At 40.5% G+C, this 17,592-nt stretch overlaps 3 protein-coding genes across 4 annotated transcripts; 1 reads left to right on the forward strand and 2 right to left on the reverse strand.

The window, feature by feature from the left end:
- Positions 1-904: 904 nt before the first annotated feature.
- On the reverse strand, positions 905-3,468 carry LOC111856026 (frizzled-2). The gene has a single exon (XM_023835626.2). The coding sequence runs from the start codon at positions 3,223-3,225 to the stop codon at positions 1,579-1,581; it is 1,647 nt and encodes a 548-aa protein (XP_023691394.2). The 5' UTR covers positions 3,226-3,468; the 3' UTR covers positions 905-1,578.
- Positions 3,469-4,811: 1,343 nt separating this feature from the next.
- Positions 4,812-11,623, forward strand: moto (minamoto). Of its 2 annotated transcripts, XM_023835625.2 has the most exons (9): positions 4,812-4,987; positions 5,881-5,994; positions 6,319-6,470; positions 7,530-7,634; positions 8,207-8,317; positions 8,603-9,857; positions 9,938-10,072; positions 10,237-10,417; positions 10,558-11,623. In XM_023835625.2, exons 1-9 carry the CDS (start codon positions 4,982-4,984, stop codon positions 10,695-10,697), a joined length of 2,199 nt encoding a protein of 732 aa, XP_023691393.2. In that variant the 5' UTR covers positions 4,812-4,981; the 3' UTR covers positions 10,698-11,623. The 2 variants fall into 2 exon arrangements, with proteins under 2 accessions (XP_023691393.2, XP_023691392.2); XM_023835624.2 differs by having other exon boundaries at positions 8,207-9,857.
- ccdc43 (coiled-coil domain containing 43) lies at positions 11,624-15,699 on the reverse strand. Its single transcript, XM_023835628.2, has 5 exons — positions 15,492-15,699; positions 14,533-14,626; positions 14,151-14,286; positions 13,642-13,697; positions 11,624-13,295 (listed from the first exon to the last, which is right to left on the reverse strand). The coding sequence occupies exons 1-5, from the start codon at positions 15,663-15,665 to the stop codon at positions 13,108-13,110; spliced, it is 648 nt and encodes a 215-aa protein (XP_023691396.1). The 5' UTR covers positions 15,666-15,699; the 3' UTR covers positions 11,624-13,107.
- Between the last annotated feature and the right edge of the window lie 1,893 nt (positions 15,700-17,592).

Here is a 17,592-nt window from a genome sequence, read left to right on the forward strand (position 1 = left end):
TGCATTAGTATGTTTCGCAAAGGATTGTATTTCCAGGAGACTTATTGTAGGTTTAAATCTAAACTGAAAACTCACCACACCTGGTCACTATCTCCCCTCCCCCCACAATCCCGTAGCTCAGCACCCCCCCTCCCCTTCTGCGACGTGACATACTGCCACAAGAAAGGGATAGAATCTCGCACACAAACACTAAAATGCAGACCACCCCCAGGATAGAGGTTTGCCTTAGTTTGTGTAAATACGGCAAACTTGACCCAGTGACGATTTTGGGCGGGAAAGACAAAAGTTAAATTTGAAAGGAGAAAACGTGCCAGACATGTACAGCGGGGAGCACAGGGCCGAAAACACGGGGGTTCAAGGCCCTGCGGGGGCGTAAGGGAACTCGTAACCATCATGGAGCGAGGAAATGTGTCACCAACCCCCAGCTGTAGATCAAGGCAAATTCCGATAGGTTCTTTCCAAAATTATCTAATCTTGTGCTTTCAATTTCTACCCCCCAGCCTCTGTCATGTCAGCCGGATTTGCACGGTAACGGCTTCCCCGTTTACACCTGTACATAATTGGAAGTAGCAGTTTCTGCATTACCTCATTTCAATAACACAGCGCAGTTACGCTCCCCAGCAATTAGTTGCTCTTTAAAGCCAGCCACCCCCCTCCTCCCGTTCTTCCCCCGCCCCCCCCCCCCCCCCGAGCCAACTTTCGTATCAGCATAACCGCCGCATCCAGTTAAGGGGCCTCGTCGTGCCCTAAATGGAGCCGCCGTGAAAGATAATCAGCTTTCATGCTCCACGACGCAGTCGGGGCACCCCCCCCCCCAGCTCACATTCCCACCCCCACTGCCCCCACCACTCACTGTCATTAACCCACATTTTCTTTCTCTTCCAAGGGGCCCAAGCAGGGAAAGTTTACATCCAAAGACTGTCTTTAATATAAAACAGTTTCCTTAATCTAGTACATAAGGAAAAAATGATTACAGATCTCAGTTTGACAGAAAAGTTTAACTGCATCCCGTAACAGGCTGCCAATGAAAACAACATCCAGAGAGTCTATGGCTCCATTTGAAAAGAGAAACATGTCTGCCAAGCTGGAACACTGTTGGGAGGGGGGGGGGAGCATCCTTTCTTTAAATACAAATATATAATTATATTTATATATATTTTTTACAAATTCTATTTACAGCACATTAATTACACAACTAACAATTTAACAGATTTGAAACAAAGCTGGTGTAAACGACCTTCCTCTCAGTCGTACCCCCCCTTTCTGAGAATACCCATCTGGTCTCTCACTTAGAGGTTTATTGCTGGTTTCTCTTTTTTTTTTAAAAAAGAAAGAAAAAATGGTGGAGGGGACTGGCACACGACCAGCTGACCAACCACATTCGTTTCGGATTGGTTGATTCTTGCAACGCCAGTTGGCCGAGTCCTGGTCTCCAGTTTGGCTAGTAGCATGGGCATTAAAAACTAAAATAATAACAAAAAGATTTTTAAAAAGAAGTCCCTGGCAGACAAATTAGGTACCATTCTAATTAAAAAACGAACAAACAAAAAAACACAACACTAAAATTGCTCCAGTAGATCACACCGTAGTCTCGCCGTGCCTGCTGTTAGTCAACCGTGTGTAGAACTTGCGCCACGAATGCAGAGTCTTGCCGGACCAGATCCAGAAACCAGAGGTGATGCCCACGATCAGAGTCATGAGGTATTTGATCATGTAGACGGTGAAATCTGGCATCATGCGCGGCGTGTAGTGCATTGGGCAGGGGATGGCCAGCCCTTTGCAGTTCTGGCTTATCCAGCTGAGTTCCCACTGCTCGCGGAAGGCCTGCTCGTAGAAGAAGCAGGCGATGACGATGGTGGCCGGCACAGTGTAGAGCACGCTGAAGACCCCGATGCGCACCATCAGCCGTTCCAGCTTCTCCGTCTTGGTGCCGTCGTGCTTCATGATGGTGCGGATGCGGAAGAGCGACACGAAGCCGGCCAGCAGGAAGGAGGTGCCGATGAAGAGGTAGACGAAGAGGGGCGCCAGCACGAAGCCCCGCAGCGGGTCCAGGCTGTTGATGCCCACGAAGCAGACTCCGCTCAGCGTGTCCCCGTCTATCTGCCCCATAGCCAGGATGCTGATGGTCTTGACGGCCGGCACGGCCCACGCCGCCAAGTGGAAGTACTGGGAGTTAGCCTCGATGGCCTCGTGACCCCACTTCATGCCGGCCGCTAGGAACCAGGTGAGGGACAGGATGACCCACCAGATGGAGCTGGCCATGCTGAAGAAGTACAGCATCATGAAAAGGATAGTGCAGCCTTCCTTTTTAGTCCCCTGGACCACCGTTTTGTATCCATCGGCGCTGAAGCTCTCGTTGCACACGACTTTGTCCCCCAGGAAAAAGCCTGCTATGTAGGCTATGGATACCATGGTGTAGCAGCCAGACAGGAAGATAATAGGTCGCTCCGGGTACTTGAAACGTTGCATGTCCACCAGGTAAGTCGTCACGGTGAACAAGGTAGAGGCGCAACACAAGACCGACCAGATGAGAATCCAAACCCGGGCGAATTGGATTTCCTTCTGATTGAAGAACATGTAGCCTCCGCTGCTTCGGGATGGCTCGCACGGGGCCGCGCAGTCCGCCTCCCCCAAAAACCTGTAATTTAAATACGACGGTACCTTGAGGACGGCGGGACACCGGAAGGGTCTGTCTGGGGTGGAGTACAGGAGCACGCCGGGCGTACCCGGCGCGGGTATGTGGACGGGCGGCGCGGTCACGGTGGAATCGTTTTGCCCCACGCAAATATGCCCACCGCCGAGAACCGGAAAGTTTTCGCATCTCAATCTTTCAGGCCACTGGAAGCCAAATTTATTCATAAGGGCCTCGCAGCCTTGTTTGGCTCGCTCGCAAATGGACCGGCAAGGAGGGATCGCCTTTTCAAGGACAGTGCACACCGGCGCATACATTGAACATAAGAAGAATTTCAGTTCTGGGGAACACTGTACCTTAACCAGAGGGTAAAACTGGTGTACTTCCAAGCCGGCGTCCTCTTGATTATAATGACCGACCAGATTTGGCATTATGGTTTGGTTGTAAGCGATGTCCGTGCACAAGGGGATGGAGATAGGCTGGCAAAAGCCGTGGTCCGGGACTGCAATCCCATTTTCGCCCTGATACTGCGCTGACACCAGAAAACGTCCCAGCAGCAGAGTGAAGAAGCCGATCGTCCTTCGCAAATTCATTACTGCTCAGCAGTTTCCTAAGTTAATAAAACTGAGAAAAAAAGCCGGGTGCAGTAAAGTTCTCTCTTTTTTTTAAATACGCATGTTGTGCATAAGTTTGATGCAAAAGTCTTGTCAAAGTTCGGCTTGTAGTACCGCTTCGAGTTGGACTGTTACTTTTCTGAAAGAGACTGAATGACTTTTTCTTTTGTGCGACTCGCATCGTCCAACCAGACGGTTTTAAGTTCCCCCCGCAATCCTGTAATTACGCATCGGGAAGGGAGGGGGGTGCGGGGGTCTTGAAACAGACTTTCTGCCCCAAAGCCCCTTCCCAAAATGCTCCCTTAACCAATCGAATCTCAGAAACGGCACCAGCCCGACACTGGATCACAGTCCGCCACTACTCACTCAAATCAGTGTCTCATTTGCTAAAACTTTTCTTGGTTAAAAAACAAAGAAATAAGACGCCTCTTCCCCGTGTCCCGACGAGGAGAAGAGCGATAACTTATATTACGCTGAAGTCGGCAGAATCTACATAGCAGCAAAACTTTCAAATCTACTGAAAATAAGTAGCTTGAGCAGATGGGCACGATACATACAAAACATAGGAAAAAAATGAAGTTTTCATAAAATGCTCTAGAAAGCTAGATTTCAAACTTTCAACACTTTATGATAGTTTAGAAATATTATTGGTTAACATTTCGTTTTTAATTATTTTTTCCCCTTAAGAATTACGTTCTATTCAAGATAAATGTCGACATCTTGTGGCCATAACGATATGTAAAGGCTCGGCACGACTATACAAATTTAAACTATTTTGTCTTTGATAAGGGGACGTATATTGTCTATGATTAATGTAATAATTAATTACATATGACAACTGAAATTCAGAATTAAATGTAAACTTTGCGGGCACTTTCTACCTCCCCCCCCCCCCCCCCCAAGTGCAAACATCAAACTATGTCTATGCTTTCAGGTACTCTGAATGATGGCAGGCCTCCTAAGAATAAGTACTGCGTCCACTTTTACGCAGAAATATTTCAGTAAATGGGCGCAAGTGATTCCTAAATGGCAGGGCTGGACTGGTATTAAAATTCAGCCATGGCCCCACGGTAATTTTGGTCGGCCCACATTCTCACTGGTCCATCGGGAAAATGCCAGTTCAGCCCCGAAGCTGTACTGCATGTCCTCTTATATCTGCGTTGCTATTTGTTGGTGAGTGTCTTCAACACGTAGCAAAGGCTGGGGCACTCAATTCCGTTCTCTTGATCCCCTCAATGAACCCATACAAATAGCTAATTATGCAGACCGTTGTATGTTATCTGGAGTAACAAAGATTTTTAAGTACTCTGCAGGTTTCATGCAATATCAATTATGAGATATGCTGCGAGAATACATCTCCACGAGCAGCACTATTATGTCATTTGTGAATGGTGGCGACAATAACTTTTTTCGACTCCTCTTGTCATTTTGGTTGTGGTAACAGATTATTCCCCTTTCCGCAAATCATTCGCCATTGGACATTCATTTATTCATGTAACCAATCAGCATCGACGGACACCTGTTGTCACGCGAGCTAAAAGCTTTTTAGCGCCGGGAAACCTATCCTCGTGAAAGGCTGCATCACAACGTGCGAGCTCGAGGACATTCAGATGGTTGTTGCCCACATTTTACCTGTATCTTCATTAACGTTTCTGCTCTTTTCCTTAGCACTCAAACGCTACAAACAACAAAATCGTGACAAAGTGTCTTCATAAAAGTTGACAAAATAAATTTAATGGAGGTAAGTAGCCAATAGTTAACTCGGTTTGAAGGGAGGCTACCATGTAGATGTAGACAGTAAATTGCCGGAATCTCTTCATGTTTCGGTATTCTCGTTTAAAAAAGGTTCATTTTGATATCTAGTGATTTTGTTCAAGTTAAATTAATCAAATTGATATTACTGAAATGTTATTACATAAACTCTTTTTTGTATAAATGTAATGGTTGAAATTTTCTCTTAAGTAGCCAAATGAACTTAATAGTTCCGTCTTGCGAAGTATGTTTCGGCTAAATTTGTCTGATTACACCTGTGGAGGACTAGCCCTCTCAATCGGTTAGCTAGTTCCTCAGGTAATTTCGCCGCCCAATTTTTATTTAGTTACATAGTTAACGCCCCCCTGGCTGCATAACACACAATAACACACAGACAGGTTTGTAATTAAACCTTTGTGGGGACCATCTATTAATTTCTGTGGGCAAAACCCTAATCCCATCAATGACAACCCTAACCCCCACCCAGCCCTAACGTTAACTATACTGTAAGTAACCAAACAAAATACCAGTCTTTTGGCATTTTTAGTTTTTTGATTGCACTCTGAGGTTTTTATAGAATTGAATTTACCCTTGTGGGGACTGAAAAATGTGGTCCCCACCACATCAAAATAGCAGGTTTTAATCATTTGGTCCCCACAATGTAATGTGAACCTGGACCACACACACTCACCAATCAAATCACTGTCCATGAATCGCCACCAAGCAATGTTACCTATAGGTTTAGTTGTCTAGGTTAACTGGAATGCAGTGCTAGCTACATTGATAGTGCTGTAAAAGACTGTGTTCCTTAAACTTGTGTTAAACAGTTCCATAAATATAAAAAATGAAATGTGGCCTGATCTTTATTGCTTGTTTGTCTAGGTGAATGCATTAAAGAAAAATAAAATCAATGTGATATCACATGAAGGAATTATGGCCTTTGATCAGTATCATTATACTGATCTGGGTTTACTTGTCTCTCCTTATCAACATCAGGTAAGATAAAAACCAACTTGTGGCTTAATCATGTCATCAACTACATTGGATTATGAAGTGTCCATTTGCTGTGTGAAAAGCTGTTATGTAACATTTGAAAATAAAAATTTCCTGGCAAAAATGAGAAGTTTCAATTCATTTCAGTTTGTCCTACAAAATAATTGTTTGTTTAGCAGTATCAGTAATTTAGCTTAATTTCTGACAGATGCGGCTTTTTGTCTTTATTGTGGCTTAATGTAAATACACTTCTGAATTTTGTGTGAAATTTCTCTTAAGTGCCTTGATTTTCATGTTGTAAACTCTTCATTGAATGTTGTTTTACAGACCATTTTCAATGAGGGTAGCACTAGACTGCCTCAGTCCTCTTTGTTTCCACACTCTTTTTCTAATTCTTTGCAACCAGAGGAATTCCCACAGTCCTATACATCAGTGCAAGGTCAGGAAGATCCATATCAACTGGTTTATTGTGCCCAGAGGTATGTCAGTTATGGTTTAACTCCAAGATCCTTGCAGTATGGAAATGTGAATGGAATTTTATTTTGGTGTTTTCCAAGTCTGGATTAGTATGTAAAAAGAGAGGAAAGTACGGAAATATTGTGGTTTCCAGATTATTGCAACAAATTGGCAAACTATGTATTCTTAAGAAAATCTGATTTACTTATTTTTTTTCATGAAATCAGCAATGTCAGCTGGTTGTCAGTGCCAGAATGTGCACAGGGCACACATTGCGGAGCAACATGCCAAACCAAGGAATGGGGGTGTGTCGGTGGGGTGTGCGCTACATTAATCTCTAGCAAGAAATATTGGTGTAAGCTACCTTGCAATTTGCAGTGCTCGTGATGGGGAAATGCAAGTTTTCACTTGCTTGGCTTGGCAATCCCAAATATTGTAATTGGTTGGCTATGGATCCTAAATATGAGTGGAAAGTGGTATGTAAAGTATTAAAGTTGTTTGACATTTCAAACATGAGTTGCTAGCCACATGGCGGAGAGAAGTATTGCTGTCACTTCCAGTGGCAGATCCTGGCAAGGGCCAGAAGCACAATTTGGCAGGGTGGCATCTTCAGGGAGGAGGCAACTTAACAAACCGCCAGTGCCAACCCCCATCATTAATCCCCCCCCCCCCCCCACACACACACTGACAGCTGTTTGTATCACCACACCCACCCAACAACTTTTACTCCCCGCACCCTCCATGTCCCCCTACAGCAGTGGTTGCCCACTAGCTGATCTTTGAGATGCACCCAGTCGATCACAACAAGGAGACCCTGAAAATGAATAGGCTGTAAAATAATAACTTATCTTCCCAGAATATTTTCTTTGTAAAAGTAGTTCTCATTGATTGGAAACCACTACCCCACAGTCTGAAAAGTATGGGATTTTAAAATGGAAAGTGTGTAGGACCCCTCTTAACTGCTCACACACCATGCGGAGGATAGTGTCTACTGAATCTGTTAAATTGTTATGGTTTGGTATATTAAAAGATACTTTATCTACTCGTTGGTCTTATATTTTCTTTGCTTTTCTCTTTTCAAGGAATTCTGCAGATGGAAATGAATGTGGAAGTACATCTGATCTATATGGATTAGTATCAGATATCTTGGAAGAGAGTGATCACATGGATAGCTACTTTGCAGATGAGTTAGTAGCTTGTATATAAATATTTATTTTGTATTGACTCCTGCAGTTGAGAGACACATTTTGCAAAAATTCCAAATACATTCCAAAACCATTGCAGGACAGGATAATATGGTTACTGCTGTGTTTGCCATCTCATCATAAGTTTATTCATTGTTACTATGTTAAAGAATGATGGCACTCCCTCCTAGGTAGTGGCATTTTATGATGGGGGGGGGGATCACAAATTCATATACAGTACATGGAACATTTCGTGAATAGCAGCCATTGTTGTTGTGGGTTTGAATCCTCTGGGTATTTTTATTAAACACATCCAGACGCATGCCCTTCAGGTCAGTTGGTGATGGAGTAAATGTGTGTATCTATGAGTAACAGCAATGCGTGAAAAAGTGGGTTCTCTTTATTTCCTTATGGATAGCCATTTTTTTTACTTTTGTCTTTAGCTATGATTACAAAATTAGCTGACTATTATTCAAAACATTGACATTGACCTGGTATGTTATCAGTTATGTATGCCCTTCAATCCATACTCGCCATGACAGTTCACAGTCTAATTGTTAAATATGTCCTTGCAGGATGTCATCCAATGTAAAATCAGTCTGGTCCCTCAACTCGGGGAAGGAAGACATTCAGCAGTACTTCCAGTCGGAACCAGACATTCAGGCAGTTTCATCTAATTTGCAAATGTATCCTGGTCCATTAATCAGGCAAAGGCAACTTCAGAACACAGATTTTCAACAGGAAGCTGAGCTTCATCAGGGTTTCACTGATTTAGATATCAGTGATCAAAGGCTTCTTTGTACAAGCAGCAGTGATACTGATACATGTTTATTGCAGGTTCAAGATGTGCAGACAATGTCTAGTGGAAACTGCTTTCTGTCAAAGACAAAATCTGGCAAATGTGATTTCAATGGAGCTGTACATGATGAAAAATTACATAGTATAACCCCCTTTCTTAACCACACAATTAGAACATCACCTTCTGGGTGCTTGGTAAACACAGAGAATGATAATTTTTTAAGCTTCTACTCAGATTATTCAAATCAAAATCAACTGAAACCAAATGGGAATATGCAAGTTATGATGCAAGAAGGGGAGGACAATGAGCATTTCGAGCACCATGCCTCTGACCAGCACACTTTTTCTAGAATGCAGTCTCTTGAAAGTCAAACAGGACAATTTAAAAAGGAAGTATTGGCAGGTTTTGAAGGACCAAGGCCATCTGACCATGCAATCAAGACGCCTACCCCACCAAGTACTTATTGGCCTAAGGATTTTTCAGAAATTAGTCAACAGCAGACATTCCTACAGCTGAAATCTTCATCAGCAGATTTCAATCCCTTGGCACCTTTCCGGAGCAAACATTCCATTGAGAACACTAACAATTTCTCACCAAATCTTAATCAGTATGTTCATCATCAATTAAGCCAGTACCAGAATCAAGCCAAAAAAACAAAAAATCCTGGTTTGCCAGAGTATTCTAAAAGGCTTTCATTCCCCATTTCAGATTTTGTTCCACAGAATTTTCAGCAGATGCAAAGAAAAACATCTCGCCCCCAGGATTACAGTCTGGGTGATAGCCAAAACCCTTATAATCAAGCAGCTCAGAATCAGGTGATGCTGAATTTGGAAGAGCTGCAAAAGGCAGTTGATGATAGTGAGTTTGACCAGGATCTGGATGACTCTCCCTTGGCTGGCAACCTTATGAAAAAGGTGCACTCACTTCAGAAAATTAAGGAGAATATGAAACCACAAAATAGCAATCATGGAGAAAGGGTCAAGAAGCAAGAGCTGCTTCAGAATGCATACCTTGACTTCTTGGGGAATGTGCATGGTTCATGTAGGTCAATTGGAAGAAATGCAAACATTGGGGAAAAGACCCAGCCAGCCCCCTTTTTCCCATACATGCACTTAGTGGGTGACAGGCAGAACCCATGGCCAGTGCACTGCAACACTGGAAGTTTTTCTCCCAGATCCACATTCCCGCACTGCAGCTCCTATGTGCGTCCTATGGATCTTTGCAACTTGTTGCCAGACAACGAACTCTCAACACTTAACGCTTGCCTCCGTGACATGATGAGCACAGAGAATCCGCTCTCTGCTGCTGCATGTGTGATGGGAGTCCCGAGTCTCACAAAGAGCCGTTGTGGACCCACAAGTCAGCTTCACCTTTATCTTGAGGAATGTTATGAGCAATGGAGATCACTGGAAAAAGAAAGGAAAAAGGTAACGTGCCATTTAGTGAATGTAGTAGGTAAATACATATACTTCAAAATATATATATATATTTTCATTCTGTTCAATAGATTGAGAACATTCTTACAAAAAGTTTTCCTGGTAAGAGGATATCAACAGTGAGCAGCAGTCCCATTCCAAAAGTCCCACAAAATCCCTCCAGAGTAGATCGGCTAATTGTGGACCAATTACGTGAGCAAGCACGGGTGAGCACTGTATTTTTTATTTATTTTTTTTAATTTTCTGACATCAAAACCTGTTTGTATTTTGAAGTATTATTAAAATAAGTATGGCAGTTATGAAAACAGATATTAACTGTCAATGTGTAAATATGTACATACAGAACAACACTGATTGATTAAAATTTTAGGTTGTGGCTCTTTTTGGGAAAATGGAATGTCTGCGAGGCGTCCCTCTCCATGCAAATATCCGCTCAGCACTGGACAGACACCTTGAAGTTATTTACAATACACAGGCACGACGTACAGATGAATATATCAGTACATCAAACCGACAGAGACAAGGAGGTACTTACATTAAAGAAGATAGAGGTAATTTTTGATTAAATTTACTTCAACAAATAGATGTTTGATTTTTAACCTTTAAAGGTTTCATGGTTGTTATCAAACGTTTTTTTTACATCATTTGTCATTAAGTTTTAATTTTCCACTGCTGTATTTATTTTTACTAGTCATTTTACTACTGGCTGCTGCAGTAAAGGACCTGTGTGTGACCACAAGGAGGACTCGCACTGCCCTTTGGTGTGCACTGCAGATGACATCGCCGCAAGTTGAAAATAAGGTGGACGAGCAGAAAGGAATCCCCACCTGAAAGACTTCCAGTTGATGTTGGACAAATTAGAAGTTATTGCAGATTTTTGAAAATATCAATTTGCCTATGTAGCTAGGTCTTTTGAACAGTTGAATATGAATTTGGGGTTGTCCAAAACTCTGACTATTACAATTGTATATGTGCTTTTTAAACATACAATCTACATAAAGTGCACCTCTGAATAATTTTATGCATAAGCTAGTTCATGATCAGTGCATGCTTATACCAAACTATTGACAATTACAGCCTTGCAGGCTTCCAAGACATAAGGAGTTTTGGTTATGCATGTAGACAATTCAATAATTTCCACTACTATCCATCCATAGGACACCTCTTAATATAAAAACTAACTAGCCCTTAATACATTTTTGACAATGTAATTAATGTAATCTATGAGAAAAGTAATCTTGAAACAGCCAAACACACCCCATTGATATGAATTGACCAGTATATCATAACTGAGATTGAAAACACTGACGATTAGGATCTATAATTTATTAAATACAGATTTCCATTAAGAATTCAGCAGCATTTTAGAAAAAAGTGCATATTTTCAAGTGATTTTTCTCATGTTTTAACAGTTATAATGATTTGTGTTAAAATTTGCTTATCCATCATACTTAACCTACAGATAATATTTATTCACAATTAATAAAATGAAAGGGAGACTTTGTGGTATTCCAAAGGATCGTATTTGATTTTTTAAAATTACTATGACAGAAAGTTGAACCCTGTTAGAATTAAATCTTAAATTTATGCCTTTTGATTTTTGCAAAGTTACAATTTATTTACATGGTTAATTTATTACTACTGTGAATGAAGTACATATTGTTAAAAATATATTTGTTCAAATGCTGGATTTTGTGTTAAAAAAAACATTTGTATGTAGGTGAGGATGCTAATAGAAATAAAATAACCTTTAATGATTTGATTGAAAACACATTTTATTTAAAATTCACAAATAAAAAATTCAGTTATAAATTATTTAATGGCTACTAAAATATTCTAGCCATTGTCATACTCATAATTTAGAACAGTTATTGAATACAGGTGAGACATTAAGGTTTTTTGTGACAATCTTAAAACATATACAAGAGTTCTCTGCCTTATGACTTGTAATAACTGTCATACAATGAATATGGGATCCTTTTTCTAATAACATGCTTCATTCGGAACAAAGAAAAATGCTATAAATGTCCCACCCTTATACGTTTTTTCAAATTTGTCTAGCATCACCTAGTAAACCTGTATGTTAAGTAAAAAGCATACATGATATGTATTTTTGGACACTGTCTGCAAAAATGTGCTATGTATAAAAGTCTCTAATAGCAGCATTCAGCTTGTGTGGAAGAATTAACGTGGACTGCAGCCTAGAAAGTTGAGGCCTGTAACAATCTTATGCCACAGTAAATATGTTCAACTGACTCCTGGCTTAAAGTAAGCCAATACTATAAAAAAAAATCACTGTGACAGGTCACTTAAAAGTACAGAAGCCATTCAGTTTTAGAATTATCTAGTCATCCTAATGTTACCACTAATGTCACTGGCATTTGTGAGGTTATGAATCAGCCTCAAACAGCTACCTCCCTCTTCAGAACAAGCATGAAAGTGTTCCGGGCAGCCAGATTAGAAGTAAGGTGTAATAATTAAAGGGGATCAAGTTATTCATTGCCTTCCAATTTTGAAATTTAATATATGACACCTTTGCATTGAACTATTAAAATCTTTCACTTTAAATCTGATTTTGTCATCAGCGAGTGAAAGCAGCATGATATATTCAAATTACGTTATCAAATGATCAAAAGAGCAAAATGATCATGTAACTGAAGAACAACACAAAAAGAAATCTTGGAATATCAATTCAACAATGCCAAGATGATACCTTGGTGCTGAATAGCATAGCAATCTAGACAATGGTAACAGGGTAGAAGATTATTCTTTAGGACCAATTCTAGTTAGTGACTATGTTTGAATAAATGCAGTGATATTAAACTATACTGGTATTCAAGAAAGGCTGGCAGCTAAAATCTGACCACAGATTTCATGCACTTTAACTCTTGAACAATAGATAAATGAGGGTCCATACACAGCCTAATACTTCACCGTAAACTACTGTGATAAGTTGTTTCTATTTGTGCAGTATTTACAGCAACCGATCATTATTGATGGGCTTTAATATGGATGACTTAATATTCAAAGGAACAAAGCAGAACATTATACTCATTTTAGATTAGAAATTTCCAATTACAAAATGTATTCTCTCAGTTCTACTTAATGTCCATAGAAATATTCAATGACTTAAAATGCATGAATGTCATCTTGCAATCTTCACATACTTCTTAGTTAATATAACTTGCACTCTCAAGGGGAAAAATGGGAATATTCTACAATATGTCCAATAATGCAATATCTATCTTTTACGCTCCCCTTTCTGTGTGCGTTTTTTCTCCTTTTCCTTCCTCTCCTGTTTGGTAAGCTTGTCCTTTTCCCGCTGCATCTTGTCCTGTTCCTTCTTCTTCTGCGAGTCCACACGAGCCTGGTCTCTCTGCAGCTTCTTGTTCAGCAGAACGTCTTCCACGTTGGTGTTTTTAAATAGAGCTGACGTGTTCCATGAAAGAATATTTCATAAGAACGTGGGGAAAAAAAAACCTAATGATGCAGAAAAAGTACAGTTCCCATGGCTTATCTGAAGGCTGGTTTACATGCAGGCTTCTAGCTGACCACTTTAGATATTTACTCAACCTATGACTTGTAATCAAATTTGCTTCACTCTTCGGTCAGCTCTGCAATGATCTGAAAAACCTGCGATCTGGATTAAATAACAATGCACCACATTCCTCTTGTGGTATAATATTTTGTATTATATATTTGATACATTTCAAATTATTAAATGTAGCTTGTAAGGAAGTGGCCAAATACATTAATTCTAATAATAAAAGGATACATTTCTCACTGTTAAATGTACAAGCTGCTCCAGTCTGATCTTCTTCAACATCTTCAGTGTCAGTGTCAAGGAAAAGCCCTGTTTTCTGAAGAGCAACTTTACATGTTAAAAACCAATGACAGTTTAAAAAAGGTGCTTCACATTTGTCGGACAAGGATTCCCATCTTTTTGTATGAGCTTCCTTAACATACTGCTTATAGATTAACTATTTTCAGTGGGTCTCGAGTAACAGAATTGAAAATCGCAACAGCATTTGTAATAATCTTCTCCAATGATAAAGTGACTTTAGATCTTTAAACAGATAACTAGACTCAGAATACTCATTCAGTCTCCCTTAAAAAAGGAAATGCATAAGAAATTGTATATTAACCTTTAGAAATAAAGATTATTCATTCAGATCAATACAACTTATGGAGGATGAAAATGACAGCTATATTTTTTAGAAAAACGTGATGCCACAAATGTATGAATTATTTTCCAATGACGGTGTTTGGGACATCAAAGGATATTCATCATCATCTGTTACATTGGCATACTGAGCAAGGACGGACTCTTTGCTCTTTTTGTCATCCTCAGCCTTTTCCTTCTGTTTCACAACAATTTGCGCCTGTTTTTCAATCAAGTTGGCGATGGCTTGCACCTCATCTACAAAGAGATAAAGACAGCGACTGTCACCAGGTTTCATTTCAAATCTTCAAGGCATGTCCTTCATTGGAGATCTTACTACCCAATCCTGTTTACACCACCGAAGATAAAATACTCCATGTCTCCTCCCTGATCATAACACAGTGGTCCCCACCACCCCTCACTAGTAGAACTTGTTCCTCAGCTGAATGTATAGCATTACATGGGCATATTACATAAGATATACTTGATTTCAGTGTCTCATACCATCTGTCTGGCAGTTTTTGGCAGCTAATAAAGCACAGCTGTCCGTCCACTGCTTGATTATTTCTCTGCATACGTCCTCCAGCGAATTTTCATCCTAAAATACAATTAGGAAAGGACACTTTAGAAATACACGAATCAATCTCCAAAACGCAAACATCTCCTGGCAAGTACAGAAATAGATTCTGTTCATTGAAAATATTTTTAAACGCCACATGAAAGAATACATATTGGATGAATCTGACCAGAGCGAAGATACTAATAATTGAAAAAAGAAACGCGCCTCTTGCAACTAAGTTATGGCTAAATTATTCCCTCGTGGCAGTGAGTTAATAATAACCAGCAGACCAACCACAGCTGCCGCCCCCCCAGCTGTTCTTTCGCCCAAATATAGCCTTTCATGACAGCAGGTCAAATGATCGCCTTTTAATGAACAAATGAAAACAAATACTGCGTTTTAACTAACAAGACCTGTAGCCAAGTATCGTTAAGAGTCATTAATTGTTTTTTTTAAGTAAAGTTGGTAAAATGAGACAGAATATCGAAAATGTCAAACGCAAACGCTCTGCCTGCTTATGCTTTTATACGTTTTTAAATTATTTCACCTGTTTGTTAGAAGAATTTCTATCTTACTACAGAACGAGCGCAGCTTTCAGGGTAGCTACAAAAACAACTAGACGGAATAGAATAGGATCGGTAATTGCTGCTCACCTGTAGTGTTTCTGTTTTACTATAGAACGACCGCAGTTTTCAGGTTAGCTACAAAAACAACTAGACGGAATCACATTTGATCGGTAATTGCTGCGTAATGTTACATTCAGTAGCGTACTTCTCGTGATACTTTTATCCACATTTGTCAGGACTAACATGACAATCATAAAAAGCTCGAAAAATAAGGAGAATAAAGGAATTCACGGTTTCATGCATCCACGCGGACAATGAACAGACAGGGAAATAATTACCAGAAACGCGGACAGAATACCTCCAAGAGCATCTAATTTCTCATCATCACTCTCTTCCTCCTGAAGAACACCAAGAATATAAACTGCATAAACATCACAGTCGACTTCCAACTCATCTAAACGACTATTTAACCAGGTTTCAAACTCCCCGGCGAGCTCTTTGGGGGCAGCCATCTTTACCCTTCAGGGTCCTGCGACGAAATATAGCTGTTCGGCGCGAATGCCTGTATCCTTTTCAAGAAATCAGATGTATTAATTTTTCACTTGGAATAATTTCAATGGTATGTAGCAAAGAAAATGCCAGTATAACATAAACGTATTTGGTGCTATCAATAAATGTACGATGTGTACTTAGGGTTTTACCATTTTTTTTGTTATTAAAACATACAAAAGAGAAGAAAATACAATCTAAAAATTAGATTTGGTTTCTCCTTCAGTTGAACTGAAAACCGTTTATGTAGTATAACAATATTTTCAGCAGTCACCACTAGATAGCAGTAAAAGACATTGATTAATTTCCGACCTATATTCTTATATCTATATTCTTAGAGGAACGGGTGTCGATGATATATTAATCACTATTAATAATAATAAATATTAATTGATGACAGTAGCATCGGAGATTAATAAATTATAATGCCTTGGCAACTATGTAACACTAAAGCTGCAGTAAGAATTTGTCATAAAACTTGTGTGAAATCCTTACATTTTTAGCGTTACGCGAGAATAAAATGTTGGTGAAAAAATTTAAAATGCATATTCCAACATTACAGTGTACTGATAATCTATTGTCGGGTGGGTTTTGCATGAGAGAGGACTTTAAAAAAACTGGAGCACGAATGTTCACACCTTAAAGTGTGAAACATCTCCCACTTTACATATCAATAATGGTAGTGACTGGTCAAAATTCACCTGCTGTTCAATGGGCAAATTTGAAGCTTTCTTATTGAGACCCCCCAGCTCATAGACCCACCCATCCATCCATCCATCCATCCATCAATTTCTGTAACCGCTTATCCTGTTCAGGGTTGTGGGTACTTTTACGTAGTATTTGGTCAAAGCAGATAACACCTAGAGTGGAGATTCAGTTTATTTCCTGTTGTGCTGCATTAGCCATCTGCGATGAGGAGGCTGGGACAGTGTGGATTAGCCTGGATTCTTGTGGGTGTGTCAGGCGTCTGGGTTTCTCTGTCTCCCATCTCTCCACAGTGACTTCTGCCACTCCCCGGGCTCCCACAGGGCAGTGGATGCATCGCACTCTCTTCCAATGGCAGGTGGCTTACATATCAGGAGGTGTGATCTAATCTTCGCCTCTTCCCTCCACCCTTGTTCTTATTTCACCACACGCATCCACCGTTAAACGACAAGATGTCCAAAAATACCACAATCCCATGAGCTCTCCTACAAAGTCCCTAGTAAAGGATTCATTCGCACAACACTCCTTCTTGGCCTTAATAATAATAGTTGTGGCCACCTTCTTAGACCAGCATGCCTGTATATGGTGGTACTGGGGTTACTCAGAATGTTTCATTACTGGTCTGCTCATTGCTGCCCATTTCGACTAACCAGTACCTATCAACCTGAAACAGTTCATATCCTCCTAGGGTTTAGACATAAGCATGTCATTAGCTTTAGGACCACCGGTGTCATTTCAGAAGTCCATACGTGAGGCTGTTAGATAGTAAAAGGAGACAAAACTTTGACAAAATCGCTGGCTAAGGGAAAACTCTTGAGTATCCCTAAAATTTGCCTTTTTGATTTTTAAATGCATATTTCCATCCATCTGTTCTTTGTAACTGCTTGTCCTATTGTGGGGGGTCTGGAGCCTATGGGTGCAAGGCAGAAAATAACCCAGGAAGGGGCACCAATCCACTGCAGGACACACTCTGCATGACTGTATTTCACATATCAGGTCATTTGCTAAGTCCAGTGAACCTCAGCAAGCACATTGCAGTACCAACAGGAAACCCCATGGTGATACAGGGAGAACATGCAAACTCCACACATATGGTGCCATGGCAGAGATTCAAACCCCAGGTCTCAGAGGTGTGCCGTGACAGTGCTAACCACTGCACCAGTGTGCCGCCCTGTAAATGCCTAC

Source organism: Paramormyrops kingsleyae, chromosome 22 (genome assembly GCF_048594095.1).
Source record: "Paramormyrops kingsleyae isolate MSU_618 chromosome 22, PKINGS_0.4, whole genome shotgun sequence".
NCBI classification, from domain to species: domain Eukaryota; kingdom Metazoa; phylum Chordata; class Actinopteri; order Osteoglossiformes; family Mormyridae; genus Paramormyrops; species Paramormyrops kingsleyae.

Bases quoted from the DNA above. Each gene is read 5' to 3' on its own strand.
- LOC111856026 (XM_023835626.2), bottom strand. From the start codon at position 3,225: ATGAATTTGCGAAGGACGATCGGCTTCTTCACTCTGCTGCTGGGACGT.
- moto (XM_023835624.2), top strand. The intron at 7,635-8,206 runs GTTAGTAGCTTG...ATGTCCTTGCAG, and splicing joins GATAGCTACTTTGCAGATGA to GATGTCATCCAATGTAAAAT. The intron at 10,073-10,236 runs GTGAGCACTGTA...TTAAAATTTTAG, and splicing joins AATTACGTGAGCAAGCACGG to GTTGTGGCTCTTTTTGGGAA.
- ccdc43 (XM_023835628.2), bottom strand. From the start codon at position 15,665: ATGGCTGCCCCCAAAGAGCTCGCCGGGGAGTTTGAAACCTGGTTAAAT. The intron at 14,627-15,491 runs GTAATTATTTCC...ATTGTATTTTAG, and splicing joins GTATTCTGTCCGCGTTTCTG to GATGAAAATTCGCTGGAGGA. The intron at 13,296-13,641 runs GTATCCTTTTAT...GGAACACGTCAG, and splicing joins TACATTTAACAGTGAGAAAT to CTCTATTTAAAAACACCAAC.